General features: G+C 36.4%; 2 protein-coding genes and 1 non-coding gene across 3 annotated transcripts in view; 1 reads left to right on the forward strand and 2 right to left on the reverse strand.

Moving 5' to 3' along the window:
* Positions 1 to 15,313, forward strand: part of LOC126971157 (EF-hand domain-containing protein 1-like) — a 70,011-nt gene that overhangs the window by 30,133 nt on the left and 24,565 nt on the right. Inside the window, exon 5 of the mRNA XM_050817310.1 lies at positions 12,415 to 12,578. Within this exon, the coding sequence (XP_050673267.1) occupies positions 12,415 to 12,578 (164 nt within the window). The remainder of the gene's footprint in view (positions 1 to 12,414; positions 12,579 to 15,313) is intronic.
* On the reverse strand, positions 4,626 to 5,492 carry LOC126971186 (microsomal glutathione S-transferase 1). Its single transcript, XM_050817354.1, has one exon. It carries the CDS (start codon positions 5,395 to 5,397, stop codon positions 4,942 to 4,944), a length of 456 nt encoding a protein of 151 aa, XP_050673311.1. The 5' UTR covers positions 5,398 to 5,492; the 3' UTR covers positions 4,626 to 4,941.
* Positions 10,481 to 10,554, reverse strand: Trnan-guu (transfer RNA asparagine (anticodon GUU)). The gene has a single exon. It is a non-coding gene; the product is annotated as a tRNA-Asn (tRNA).

The raw sequence follows: 15,313 nt of genomic DNA on the forward strand, positions 1-15,313 counted from the left end.
TGGAGTTACCTATTTATCGACTGTAGAATGGCAATGAACACATGTCCCGGGATAGCGTCGACTAGAACCGGAACAAACTTGTGTCTGAAATCGAGATTATGCTTTGCAAAGTCTCGGAATGGGGCCGACAAAATTTAGTCCAATTCAACCCCAAGAAGACACAAGTTTGTGCGTTAACCACTAAAAAGTCTCCCTTTGTCGTATCCCCTCGATTCGAGAACGCTCCTCTAACTGCCACAGCCTGTATTGGCATACTTGGCGTCGATATATCGAGCGACGTTCAGTTCCGTGGTCACTTGGAAGAGAAGGCCAAACTGGCCTCAAAAAAGCTTGGTGTACTTAGTAAGGCGAGACAGTACTTCACTAAAAGCCACCGCCTGCAACTTTATAAGGCGCAAATTCAGCCTCACATGGAGTACTGTTCTCACCTCTGGGCGGGTGCTCCCCAGTACCAGCTTCTTCCATTTGACCGCATACAACGAAGAGCGGCTCGAATCATCGACGATCAAGTCATCTCCAATCGGCTTGATTCTCTAGCATTGCGTAGAGATGTGGGTTCTCTCTGCATCTTCTACCGTATTTATCACGGGGAATGCTCATAGGAGCTGTTCGGGTTGATTCCAGCGGCCGAATTCCACCACCGGACATTACGTGCAAAGTACCATCCGCATCACGTAGACGTCTGGCATTCCACAACCGCGCGTTTTGTCCGAAATTTCTTGCCTCGCACAGCCACTTTGTGGAATCAACTACCGGCAGCGGTCTTCCCGAACAGATACGACTTAGGGACCTTCAAGAAAAAAGCATACTCCCACCTTAAAAGCCGGCTACGCATTTCTTGACACACCTGTTGTTGCGGATGTCCATGGGCGGTTGCCTCACCTCTCCCCATCCCGTGAGCCTCTTGCCCGTTTGCCCCCTCTCAAAAAAAAAAAACAGTTTTCAGACAGGTCAAGTCTCCTTTTCTCACTCCTTTTTTTATGAGAAAGCTTGGGCCGACTCTTCAATTTGACTCTACCTTTGTTGTTGCTGTATATACTTTGTAATACTCTTATATACTCTTTCTGTGCCCCTTGCTCTACTAGTAATGATTGTACTTGATAATGCTCCCAAGATACATTTATCAGTAGATAAAAAATATAGTGATACTCAAAAACTCTTATGGTTTATTTTAGTTAATTATTTTTAAGCTATTGCATAGCTTCTATCGCGGGCCTTGAGCGTGGAGACCGAATCCAGAAATTCCGTAACGAAAAGAACCTAACACTTACTTACTAGATGTATATAGATATTTTGCCACGGTCATTTCAGTTGCCGTGGAACAGTGGTTAACACGTATGCTTTTTGTGCACAATGTCCCAGGTTCGAGCCTGGGGTAAGTCTTGATTTTTATTTAATTTCTTTATTTTTTTATCACGTTTTTTTATTTTTTATTATAATGACAAGCATTTTTATTTAGTTTCACCTGTCCCGTTGTCTGTCTGTAATCAAATCTTGCATGTTAAATTTTACTCACTTCCCGTTTGTTTTTTTTTTAATTAATTTTATTTAAAAAAATACTGCATAAATAAAATAAATAAATAATTATAATTGCATAAGTTGATAAAAAATGCTATGCAATTGCTTTACCGCGGCAGTCCCCGAGTGCCACACGTCTTTTTTTTTGTAACTTACAAAACTAATTTGTGACGTTTGAGTATTTTTGTTGCATTGCTTCTCATAGATTCTTACAATTCCTGCAGGGTCTACAATGTCAGTATTACATAAGATATACCACCATACTATCGTAGAATGTAATAAATATATTGAATGTTGGATATAGATTGTAACTAAAATCATTTGTAAAATTAAGATGTTCTTGTGAAAATATGACCCATGTGACATTGAAACTCAAAGATCATTAGCGCGTTAAATGGTAAAATGTATAACTTCTGACATTCACAATTGCCATTTCTTGACCTTGAATAAATCTGATTAGATCTAATGTCGAAGACTTTTGATATTAAATGTTTAAATAATCAATACGAAATTCATTGTATTTTGAGGTTATCATAAGTATACCCCTGATACCATCAACGTAAATATCATTTAAAATATCTTAACAATATGTACTCACTACTATTATTAGATAACTCGTATTATGTCATTATATTATGTATCATAATTACAATCAGGACAGTTGAAGGATGAAAAAATCAATTACTTATGAATTATTTTAATAACGTAATTACAAATCACCAGCGTAATATAAAAGCACACTTACACCCATATACAGAGTAATAAACATAGGAATACCAAAAGCTATACCGCGGGCCGGTTGAGGTAGTGGCTTGACGGCGTAAACTAGTGTATGTAGGATCCTTCCCGCAGTATAAGCTCGGAACAATGTTATGGCGAGGGCAGAAGACGGTCCCGTTGTCAAATACAGCGCTCCCAACACCCAAAACAATGGAATGTTCTCGAGATCGTTGAGATGTGCGCGCCGAACACGTTCCACATCGGGGTCGTCGTATTTCACTATTCCATTTTTAAATTTAGCGTCCTCTTCGTTGGCGAAAACATTTTTGCGATATCTCTGCTTCGCCGTCAAAACCACCATAGACAACACTTTGAGACCCAGAACGCCTGAATAAAAAATGAATGATCGAAACGCAGGCTCAAGTATATTCAAGGGCACCATTTTTTCGTATTTATTTATAATGCTACACTTAAAATCAACTCAACGAAAGCAACGCGTTTGATCAGTTACACTTGTGTTACTCGAATAACAACATACTAAATAGTGTCCGAAGAATAGGGAAAATATAAACATTCAGATAATATATTTATTATCACTGTTATTTTGATTGCTACAGCTACAATTAATTGTGCAAGTCATTAAAACCTTATTACTCACACCACAATACTTAGGTACCTACTTTTATAATGAAGTATTAATTATTTTAAAAACGATATTTTTATCAAAGCTAGAATTATCATTTTTTTTTTCGAATGTCTGGCAGCTCAAAATAGCTTTTACAGTGCAACGGAGTGTTATTGTTTAGCTAGATAGTTCAGCACAGCTGTTTAAAATTTTATATTTAAAAAAAAAAATTGCTTATTTATAGCTATATTTTAATCTTGTGGGTACATCTGTCTTTATGTTTGCTCTAGTATGCTTCCTATTTATTTTTATTGTATTAAGGTACCTATTGTGGGAAATAGGAGAAAACACTTCATAAGCCATCGAAAAGAAAGGTTGGAAGAAAAAATTAATTCAGTGCATAAAAATTCAAAGTACCGATTCTAGTTAAAAGTTTAGAAGGAAAAGCTTAATATAACGTCGTGTAAGTACCTACGTCGCCAGCTATTTTATTTGATAGATTAAATAATTGGTGAACGTGAAATAAATGATTTAAAATGAATTTATGACATTGTTGAAAAGATATGTGAGTACCTACATCAATAAACGTTTGTTTGAAGGGAGCGTATTTTTAAAATACCCCATACCCATTTTGAACTTTGAATGCCTAAAAGTACTTCCTGCTTGACTCGAAAAAGAGTGATTCTTTACAAATACAATCGATAGATATTCTAAAACCATATCAATCTGTTTAAATAGATCTCATTTTCGACCCAGTTGTATTACATGTGTTTTCGTTTTCTACGCGCGTCCAGTGCCTGTGTTATGCACATAGCAAATACTCCTCTAAGATTATATTCATCAAATTCGACAAGGAAATATTTAGCAATGTTCAATGTTCATAAAATGTAACAAAACGGGGTTTATAATGGAAATTCAGAAGATATAAAACATAGCATTAATTATTTGCCATATTTTGCTAAAGTTGACCGTTATTTCCCAAATAATAGCAAACTTTAAATGAAGAATAGGTAATAGCTGTCTTATAATTTACTAACTAGAATTAGTTTAAGATTATTTAGAATTGACCCTATTAATACAATTATGTTAAAAACTCCAAATGGTGAGGATATTTTAAATATGTCAATAGCATATTCTATAGAATCCGATTGAAAGTAATGAAAACATCTGTAGGTAAATCATTGATAGAATAGCAAGAATTACAAACATATTGTGTAAGCAGCTGTTATCATATTTTTTTCTTTCATTGAGAATTATGTAACGGAATAATGTGTGATTTGTGAAATGGAAATATGTTATTGTATGAGAGTAAATGGGCAAGGCGATTGATGTATTGCAGCCTATAGAAGGTTCACTTAGATAAGTATGAGATATGATAGCGTTTACAGATATTAATAATAATGTAGGTAGGTGCGCCGTATCATTGGAAGAGGTCATTACCCACTGTGCATTCATTACGATGCTCCTAGAACTATGTTTGAAAGTTAAAGTGTCTAATAAAATGTTTATTGTATTTAAGCATTAATCTGGCAAAACTATAATTGATTTACTTAATGCGGTACCTGTTCTGCAAGTACAATACAAGAGTATTCAATATGTTTAACATGATGTCACTGTTTTCTAGAAACATTATGTTTACCAACAAAGAAACAAGTTGTAATAGGTATTATTATCATTGAATAATGATGTAATAAAATGTTATTAAAATAAATAGTGTGAGAAATTAAACTTAACAGGTATCAATAACGAAATAAAAGACGTGTTTCATAAAAAAATACATCTATTCCGATAACTGTTCCTAATAATTTTTAGGTTATTAATCCGGCACGCTCACCATATCAATATTTTTCTAAAATGTTTGACCTTATGCCTTAAGCTCAATAAATTTTGACATAATATAACAAAATCGTAGGTAAATATGTCAGTAAACATTAAATTATATAACCTTGCCGCTGCAGATTAACCGGTTTCGCAAAAACACTATTCACTCTCGGCCTTCGACACAATATGTAATTATAAATAATATGAAAAAATACATTACTACATAGAAGATTATAAAATTAACAAACCCTTTAAATTTACAAATCAGCAGCGTAATGAACAACAACACTTCCACCCATAAACAATGAAATAAACATAGGAACGGCAAAGGCCAGGGCACGGGCCGGTTGTGGTAGTGGCTTCACGGCGTAAACTAGTGTATGTAGAATCCTCCCCGCGGTGTAAGCTCGGAACAATGTGGTGGCAACAGCTGCAGACGGTCCCGTTGTCAAATACAGCGCTCCCAACACCCAAAACACTGGAATGTTCTCGAGATCGTTGAGATGTGCGCGCCGAACACGTTCCACATCAGGATCGTCGTATTTTACAACAGACTTCTTATCCGTTTTAGCGTCCTCTTCATTAGCGAATACCTTCTTGCGGAATCTCTGTCGGGCTGTCAGAAATGACATTGCGAGCACTTTGAGGCCCAGAACACTTGAATATACGACGAACGAGCGCACTGCTGGCTCCATGATTGTAACAGGCACCATTTTAACTGTATAATGAATTCAACGTTGGAAATTGGAATATAAAACGCGTTGTCTCGAATGGCGCTTCGCCGGCCGAATGCCGACCGGCGACAACCGAATGACGTCATCTTGAATACACATTCTCGAGAACTATAGCGATATAGGTAGTATGATTGAGTTGTATTAAGTTGTTTATTTTGCATTGTAAGTACTAGGTACCTATTTGATATGATAATACACTTATAGAGATACTTGTGCCATTTGTAGTAGGTAGTTAGGAACAGAATGCTTGCCTACAGGTTTTATGATTAAGTTACTTTAGCTGTAGGTCCTATTAGGTATATTATATTCTTTGATTTAACTTCACGTCTGCAATGGAATCCTCGTATTTTCTACCTTATCAGGAAGACATAGCTGGGCTGTTTTTACTGTAAATAAAATTTGATTTCTGACTTGTTGAGACAGCAAGGCTATGTATAAGTATTTATAACTTCCGTAATGTTACGAGTATTTCATATGTGGCTATGGGGATTAGCAGCAGTTATTCAGGATATCGTGATTCGCAGTGATATATTTAAAGAAATCAATATTTTGACTTTGCACCCCAATGTAATATACAGGTTGTACCTAATCGTTAAGTGTGACCAGGCCATTTTGATACATTTTTAAAGAACAGTGATTATAACAATATAACATATTAACACATGAGGTAGAAATAGACTGTCTGTTTCAGACTTCATAAAACTAGTCACTCATTCATGGGGAAATGTATACAATCTTTAAAAAGTTAACCATCCTGAAACTGAACTTCCATTAAGGTACCTATGCTAATTAAAGCTTCATAGTTTAAAAGCTTATTTTAAAATTCAGAACTAAGTATATAGAAAATAAAAAATGTGGATGGTATGAAAACTTTAGAGGGAGAATAAAACTTGCTGAGTTTCTTGCCGATTGTTCTTAGAACAAGGCCTCCTGGTAGTCTCTTGAATTCAAATTCAAATATTTTTATTCAAAATAGGATGTGACATCACTTATTGAAAGTCAAAAAACTACTACCCATTCCAAAATGAATGCCTCAGACCTGAGAAGAATGGGCGCAACAAACTCAGCGGGCTTTTTTTATTCATCGAATGAATATGTTTACAAAGTAATATTGTACAATTAAACTTATTATTTAATAGCCTGAGGGCGGTCACTCCATTCCCAATCTGTGGTATAATTAAGAAAGTCGTTTATGTTATAGTAACCTTTACCACACAAACGTTTTTTAACAATTCTTTTGAATAACGTAATACTTTTGTTTTGAACATTTTCTTCTCTTCTTCATCTTGTTGTAAAAGCATATACATCGCCCCACAAAAGACTTACTAACTCGACTTTGCCGAGTAGTAGGTATCATAAGTTTATGTCTGTCACTTATGTGCCTATGAATATACATTACATTACCAAGAATACGATAAGAACTGATGGAATCAAAATTGACTTTCATAAGGATACAAATTGTACCTGAATGAATAAAAAAATTACGTCGGCCGCGTTTAATATGTCGACTGTGACAGTGGATGTACAGGTAAATTATATCGCTAAGATGTTCTCAAAATTTAAACATTTTTTTATACTTTTTCAGGTTCAGTTTAATTATAATTTATGTCCTTTAGTGGTAAAGAGCCCTCATATTATTTGTATCTCTTTATTGTATTGGCCCTAGTGTAGAGCGAGGGATGTGAGCGCTCTAAACCCCAGGTAGGTAGTTAGCGAAAAAACAATTTTAATTTTGACGCCTTTTAAGGTCCGTACCCCGTCTCTACACTACTACAAGGCGTATCATCCGTGCATATTTACAAACACAGCGACAACAATACACTTGATCGTAGATTACGTATTGAAACAACATCTGGCATACGGCTGCAAGACGAGCAGTGTTGCTCCGAACGAAAATGAAACACTACACATGCCTGTATACTCTCGAAGATGGAGGAAGAGGGTATAACAGCCGGCTACATTTCAGTATTACGGACTCTTCCAGACTTTGTTCTGAAACTGACAATTTTCTCATGGAAAAGTCCATTACCAACTTGCTCAACGTGGGGATAGCACCCGAGACCTCAATCACTGGAGGAGGAAAGGAAAGAGGAAACCAAGGAGAAAAGAGACGAGAACGTTTGTATGCAAAAATGCCCACTAATGTTTCCGTAGGGCTAGCGCTGGTCTCCACCTTTTGGATGTACGAGTATGAGTTTTTTCGGATTGTGTCCCTTGTTTACAGCAACGTATAGTATATTTTTGAAGTGAAAACTTCTTTGGTCGCGTTGGGCAGTTTTTGGTAGGGGAAAATCTTATTTTAGAGTTTGCGTCACCAATATGCTCATGACTGGCGCACGTGATAAATAAATAATTGAGAAATAAATATAAATATATATTCTAGTCAGACACTTTTTGGATGGGTGAAATCTTGTGAGTTTTCGTCACTGAAATACTTAAAGCAGTATATCTGTAGCTAAACAGCTGACGTATTGTGCATTATAGTAACATTAGTGCTGTGTATATCTTAATCTATAAGTGAATGGATTTAGTGAAAAGGTCAATGTGTTTATAGTGTACATTGTTGATATAATTTATTTGTTTAAACATTATGAAATTTCAAATTTTATTTTATTTTTGTTATTGAATACCATTTATTTTGTGGCTTATGTGTAAAAGATAGCTTATGGCACCCTGGTTTTTTATTATTTCTAAATATAGTTGACTATTTATGTCAGCGTACCTGGATAAAGCAGGTCGAGGATAAAACTTAATTTGAACTTGTTGTTATTTTTAATACTAAGTAATATGTTATGTTGGGGCTTTTTTAAGTTGAAAAACTGATTTTCGTGTTATGTTTTACTTAGTTAATATTCTACACTTTCAAGAAAGCACCAAAATAAAAGTCGTTACTAAAAAAATAATGAGTTTATTAAAATAAAAACTACTTACAGTAAAAAATGCTGATAATCGGTAGGTAAAACATAAAATTATCAAATATTATCATATAGAAGTGATATAGTATAACACAACTTGGAGTCCCATGTACCATTTGATAAGATAAGGGATAGCGTAAGCGATTGCGCGGATTGGTTGAGGGCACGAAAACAACGCGTAAACTAATGTATGTACAATACGGCACACTGTATACACTCGAAACAACATGACAGCCAACAAAGCTGTCGGATTTGTCGTAACGTAAAACGCTGCGATAATCCAGAACGCGGGGATATTCTCCAAGTCGTTGAGATGAGCTCTTCTTGTTCTTTCCACAATCGGATCATCGAATTTCACGTTTCCTTTAAAGAACTTCGCGTCTTCGGTATTCGAGAAAACTTTCAGATACTGCCTTGTCAGCGTTGTGAGTGTACTCACGGATAGTAATTTTAGGGCCAATATTATAGAATGCACTATGTACGATTGCAAAACAGGATTCGACAGTGATATGATACTGATGTCGGACATTTTTGATGAATTATTTCTCGTTTAAAGTTAGGTTGATAGCTGCCCGGCTGCGGAGTAACTGTGAATGCGAGTGTAACCTTGTGCGTGCTCTCGGCAAGTTGTCGACGTTCTAACGGTACTTGCAGCTGGTCAAGGCGCTCTGGCGAGTATTACAAAGTTAACAATATTCATAAGTTTTGAGCGGATATTTAAGAGCGGTGATTGGTGTTAATGCCCAGGTATACAATTACCAGTGAGAGGCTCCTTGGCACAGGATGCCGGCTAGATTATGGATATCATAACGGCGCCTATTTCTGCCGTGTAGCAATAATAATGTGTAAGTGTGTAAACAACATTATGTTTCGGGCGCCGTAGTTTGTGAATTGAAATTGAGACTTAACATCATATGTCTCAAGGTGACGAGCGCAATTGTAGTGTCGCTCAGAATTTTTGAGGTTTTACAAGAATCCTGAGCGGCATTGGTTTGTAGTGGGCAGGGCGTATCAATTACTATTAGCTGAACGTCCTGTTCGTCTCGTCCCTTATATTTAAAAAAAAGCAATCGCGTACGATGGTATTGTAGTCTCTAACAACACGTCGCGAAGGCTGCCATAATTACCTTAGGTGTTGTATTATACTATCTCAATCTCCGCCCATTATTAACTTATACATGCATATTCAATGACAGTGGTCAAAAATACTAGTATATTCACGGACATACAGTAAAAAATAGTTTCTTTCGCATTGCTTGAGTTGCGCCCCAATCTGGGGAATCACAGAATAGGTATTAAGACGCGAGAGTTTTCGAAAAAAAGTGACGGGATAAGCCGACACACTTCATTATCTAACTCATAACGCATCACAAGAACTTTAGTATGCTGCGATAAAACCCCGTTGATATCGTCCAGTGACCGTCACTGTTGTGTGTACTTAGCATTTTTGTATGGAATGAGATTTGCTAGTATAATTTGTAAGGCGTTACAATTTAACTATTTTCGCACAAGACTAACGATGTACAAGTAAGTGATAAATCTATAAGTAGAACAACTTCGCAATAAAAGACAACGCGACACAAATGGGAAGAGGGTGTGGGGTGGTGACGTCAAATTAAAATTAAATTCATTCAAATCTTAAATATCATAATATTTTTATGTTTCTATAAAATAAATATAAGTACATAATAATAGAACAAAGCAATGCATTAACTTTAATAGAAAGACGACTGACGCAGACACATTAAACTACTTTCACTTTGGCGCCCAGCTGTCATGTACTATGACGTCATAGCTCATAGGTACCAATAAACGAAGCAATGGAGGTTAGTTTTGAGTTAAACATTGATATTTGTTCTCATAGTCACAGCTATATGTAACATTCGCGGCTTTTTAAATATTTGCATATCTCATTATATTTTTTTTAAATATTTTTGTAAAAAAAAATATCAACATAATAACATAATGTAGGCATTATTCTGTAAAATATAATTTTTATCTTATGAAATCGCTTTTTTAATGTTATTGCACAATTAAAAATTATTTCTTTGTTAAAAAAAAAATCGTAATTTGTCGTAACTTGTTGAGAAGTTTGTTAAAACGTTTTTAAACTCCTTTTTTATGAGATACAAACCAATAAAAAATACCGCCCCCGGGTGGGCTCGAACCACCAACCTTTCGGTTAACAGCCGAACGCGCTAGCCAATTGCGCCACGGAGGCGACGAATGAAGATTTGAAATTAATCATATATTATTGCTTAAACATATTCACGCATTGAATTAACTGTTGTCACAGCTGTTATCACCATACTAACAATGCGTGATGAGCAAGATAAGTATCAACAATTGAAATAATATACAAATATTCCCTCACCACCTGCGCAAGTCTAGCACTAACGCCCGTTGTGAATACGTTCAGTTCGTCAAATCAGAGCGGTATTACCAATATAGCGGGCTCGCTTACACTGACCGCCATTACATCATTACTTAAGATATTTCTAAACGGAAGCCTTACCACTTATATTACGAGTGTACTACAATTGAGACTATGTAGAAAAATAAAGCACAGCAGTATGTAGTCCACATAATATATTATAATGTGCTAACTTGAGAATATAATTATTTTCTAGCACTGAGCCTACGCCAACACTAGGTACGGACTGACTGTTTGACTTTAAAGCTGAGTTGCATCATATTAGCTGTTATAGTTAAGTTTTAATTCAAATTTAACGTTAACAGTAACGTTGACTTTAACTTAAAGTGGGGAATGTGATCCAGCATCGTATTCCTTGGCATACTTAAACTTAAAAAGTGAAGTATCACGTCAATATCGAATATGAATCTTTTGCCACTATAAATTATTTAACATTAACAATAGTTTTAACCGGCAAAGATTGCGGTTAACAGTTAAAGTTATGACATCATCTAAAAATTGTCAAATGCTGCAACACATTTTTTTCTTAACCGGTACTTTAACAGATTTGTAAAGTTCGTTATTTTAACTTTCCTACACATAAAAAACATCATTCCTTCCGGGACTCTTAAGCTCAAATGAAAAAAATATTGAACATACCAGTATTGAGTAAAATTGAGTTTCGCGCGCCGTCACAGATAAATCTTCAAGAATGTGCATAATTAGTTTTATCATTATGAATCTACCAGATTACGACCTGTTTTCGGGTTCCTCTACTTTTGCGTTTAGATATAAGCTAAAAACATTTTGTCATCATCTTACTTACATCATTACATCATTTTCCAAGTTACGTCAGTTGGTGCTGGGACTGCCGAAGACAGCAAGCGTCGCAAATATGTTGGTCTCAGTGAGTCATACATATTTGTGCCGTTTGGTGTCGAGACACTTGGCCCGTGGGGCCCAGAGGCGCGGAGAATGTTCAAAATACTAACTTCGCGCCTCAATAAGGCTACTGGAAGCCCAAGCGCTGGCAGCTATTTCGGTCAACGGATCAGCCTTGCTATCCAACGCGGTAATGCTGCCAGTATTCTTGGTACGCTTCCACGTACTGATAGTTTTAATTTTATGTAGTCGTAGAATTGTAAATATAGTTATAAGATTTGTTTTGTTTGAATAATAAACACATTATTATGTGTTATAATATGTCTAAAATGTATATATTCACAAATTTCTGGGAGTGTTTTTTTAATTTTTTGCAAAAGGAGGACAAACGAATCTACAAGTCAGGCAAGCGCAGGGTCAGGGACATATGCAGCACCCCAGTGTCAGCTCGAACCATTTGACCGCGTGCAACGAAGAGCTGCTCGAAATTTCGAGGATCGAGTGCTTTGTGAAATTTAAAAACAAAATTTATGAACGATGGGGGTCTCGAACCCTCGCGTTTCGCGCGAGTTTTATTACATATTTTTCTTTTTTCTTTAATAACGATAGTTAGTTTTAATTTTTCACGCTGAGATTGACGGTAAGGGGCCCATTCTGAAAACCTGTGTTGTTTATAAATTCATTGATGAATGGTCCTTTTCGGCATAACACACTACTACTGCTTATCACTTCGTTGTCCTTCGAATCAATTACAATACTTTACTAATCTGATTTTTCTATTAACAGGAATGGTTGGAGTCACAAGGGGTTGAGTTATCCAAAGAAGAAGACCTACCAGAAGATCCCTATACAAAGAAAGAAAGATGGAAGTCGGTGCAGCCTCCGCAGAAGAAGAAGCTTCATGTAGATACAATGAGAAGGTTCTTGGAATATGAAGGAAAAGTACTCAGGTAATAATAATACTATTTTTTTAAACTCTTTGCAAATAACTTAAAATACTAAATGTACAATATTTGTTATATAAAACTAATAAATTACATCTTTTTATGGTTAGTTATAATAATAATAACATTGAAAAACGGTTTTGCAGTGATATTAAAAGGGGTGGACCTCTGATACCGAAACTAGTTAAAACTGTATCTTCGGGGTCAGTGATTCCTCGACAAATCACATCAATTAATAATAAATAAAATTAAATGTGTATGTATGTGTGTGTGTGTTGTGTGTTTAATTAATAGTGAGTAGGTTACAGTAGACTTTCCGTTTTTTTTATGAAAATAAGGGACGAGACGAGCCAGACGTTCTGCTGATGGGTAATTAATACGCCCTGCCCATTACGATTCTTGGAAAACACCATAAATTTTGAGCGGCACTACAACTGCGCTCGTCACCTTGAGACATAAGATGTTAAGTCTCATTTGCCCAGTAATTTCACTAGCTACGGCGCCCTTCAGACTGAAACAGGAATGCTTACACAATACTGCTTCGCGGCAGAAATAGGCGCCGTTGTGGTAGCCATAATCTAGCCGGCCTCCTGTGCAAAGGAGCCTCCCACTGGTGAAATATTTCTGAATATGGTAATTGTTTAAGATAGTAATAATAACTAGCTTAAAACGATTAATAACAACAAGGACCGCGGTTGAAAGACAAAGTTAGATCTACCCTTAAAAGGTTGTACCTACCTACGTGTAATGTAGTTGTGGTTACAAATACTAGAATGTTAAGTAAATTAAATTACAAAATAAAATTTATAAACGACTAGCTGACCCGGCCAACGTTATTTTGCCATATAAAGTATAATTCACGCGATAGTATTATAAGTAATAAAATATTGCCTATATTATAGCCTGTACATCATTTTGTTCTATTGTCAATAGTTTTTGCAGCGCACGCAAAAATAGGTTTTCGATTTTACACCTTGTGTTACAAAATAGCAATTTTATTACGGATCCCTAATTTTGAAAAAAAAACCTTTAGCCTTTCTCGATAAATGGACTACCCAACACTGAAAGAATCATTCAAATCGGACCAGTAGTACCAGAGATTAGCGCGTTCAAACAAACAAACAAATACTGCATCTTTATATATTAGTGTAGATGCGGGACTTGAACCTGCGACCTGTCGCGTTCTGTGCGAGCGCTCTTCCACTGAGCCAACCGTTCGAGTGACGTATCCATGATGAATCTTGTTTGTCTTGTTCAACTCTCAAGTTCATTTGTGTAATTAATCTCAAAAGTGAGTTACTTAAAAAAAATAGCAAATTGTTTAGAACACAAATAAAATTTGAAAACAAAATTATATGAACGATGCGGAACTCGAACCCACGACCTCTCGCGTTCCGTGCGAGTGCGCTCCCAACTGAGCTAACCGTTCGAGTGACGTATCTTCATAAAATCTTGTGTGTCTTGTTCAACTCACAGGTTGTGCCTTCATTTGTGTGTGTTATCCCAGAAGTGAGGGGTATCACTTCGAAAAAAAGCAAATTGTTTAGTGGGAGTGGGGTACCAGTGGGAGGCTCCTTTGCACGGGATGCCGGTCAGATTATGTGTACCACAACGGCGCCTATTTCTGCCGTAAGTAGTTATGTATAAGCATTATTGTGATTCGGTCTGAAGGGCGCCGTAGCTAGTGAAATTACTGGTAAATTAGTCTTGACATCGTATGTCTCAAGGTGACGAGCGCAATTACTGTAGAGCCGCTCATTTTTGGGTTTCTCAAGAGTCCTTGGCGGCACTGCATTGTAATGGGCAGGGCGTATTACCATCAGCTGAACGTCCTGCTCGCCTCGTCCCTTACTGTCAACAAAAAAAAGGTACCCCCGACGGCAAAAAACTGTCGACCTCTGTAGGTACTGCATGTTTTTGTTGATCGGTGTCGAGACATTTGGCCCGTGTGGGCCAGCGGTACGTGGCTAATAGCCTAAACACATGATCGGATTTAGTACGGCCGGACCATCGGACGGTCTGGTGGGCGCCTTGCACCAATCGGTCCGGCGTTGTAATGCTATGCGCCGTTGTAGTACCCATAATCTAGCTCAATGTACAACTGATTTGTTTAAGATTAATTGAAAAATATATAATACTAGCTGACCCGACAGACATTGTTCTGTATATAATAATAAAATACTGTTTTATAGGAATTTGCCAATAATATTTCATAACATCAAGAATTATTTCGTAAAAAATGCTCCCTGTTGTTACAATGAAATTGTTTCACAGCGGAACTGTCAAACCGTGCGCCAATAAAGTCTCTCATAGAAAATATGTCCATACAAAACAAATATTGAAAATAAAAATAATTATGGGTCCCAAATCGAAATAAAAACTATCCTATCTCTCAAGTTGGACCAAACTGCACTCCATGAAGTAATCCCTATTTAAATCCATTCATTAGTTTAGGAGTCCATCGCGGACAAACAACGTGTCACGTAATTTATATATATTAAGATTTATAACTGAAGCAGTAAACAGGCATCCAAAATGTGCCCTAGAAATGTAACACAATTCAATTGTCGGTACACGTCTGACAAATCTAATACAAAGTTGCATTAGAACTGACAGAAGTTCTCTCGGGAGCTGACTCCGTTTCGAGCTAAACAATCATATCAACCAGAGTTGTACGAAGTATACGATATAATATTACATTACCGCTGTGAAATACTAAACAAAATTGTATTTCATACTTT

This window comes from Leptidea sinapis, chromosome 23, assembly GCF_905404315.1.
Source record: "Leptidea sinapis chromosome 23, ilLepSina1.1, whole genome shotgun sequence".
NCBI lineage: Eukaryota > Metazoa > Arthropoda > Insecta > Lepidoptera > Pieridae > Leptidea > Leptidea sinapis.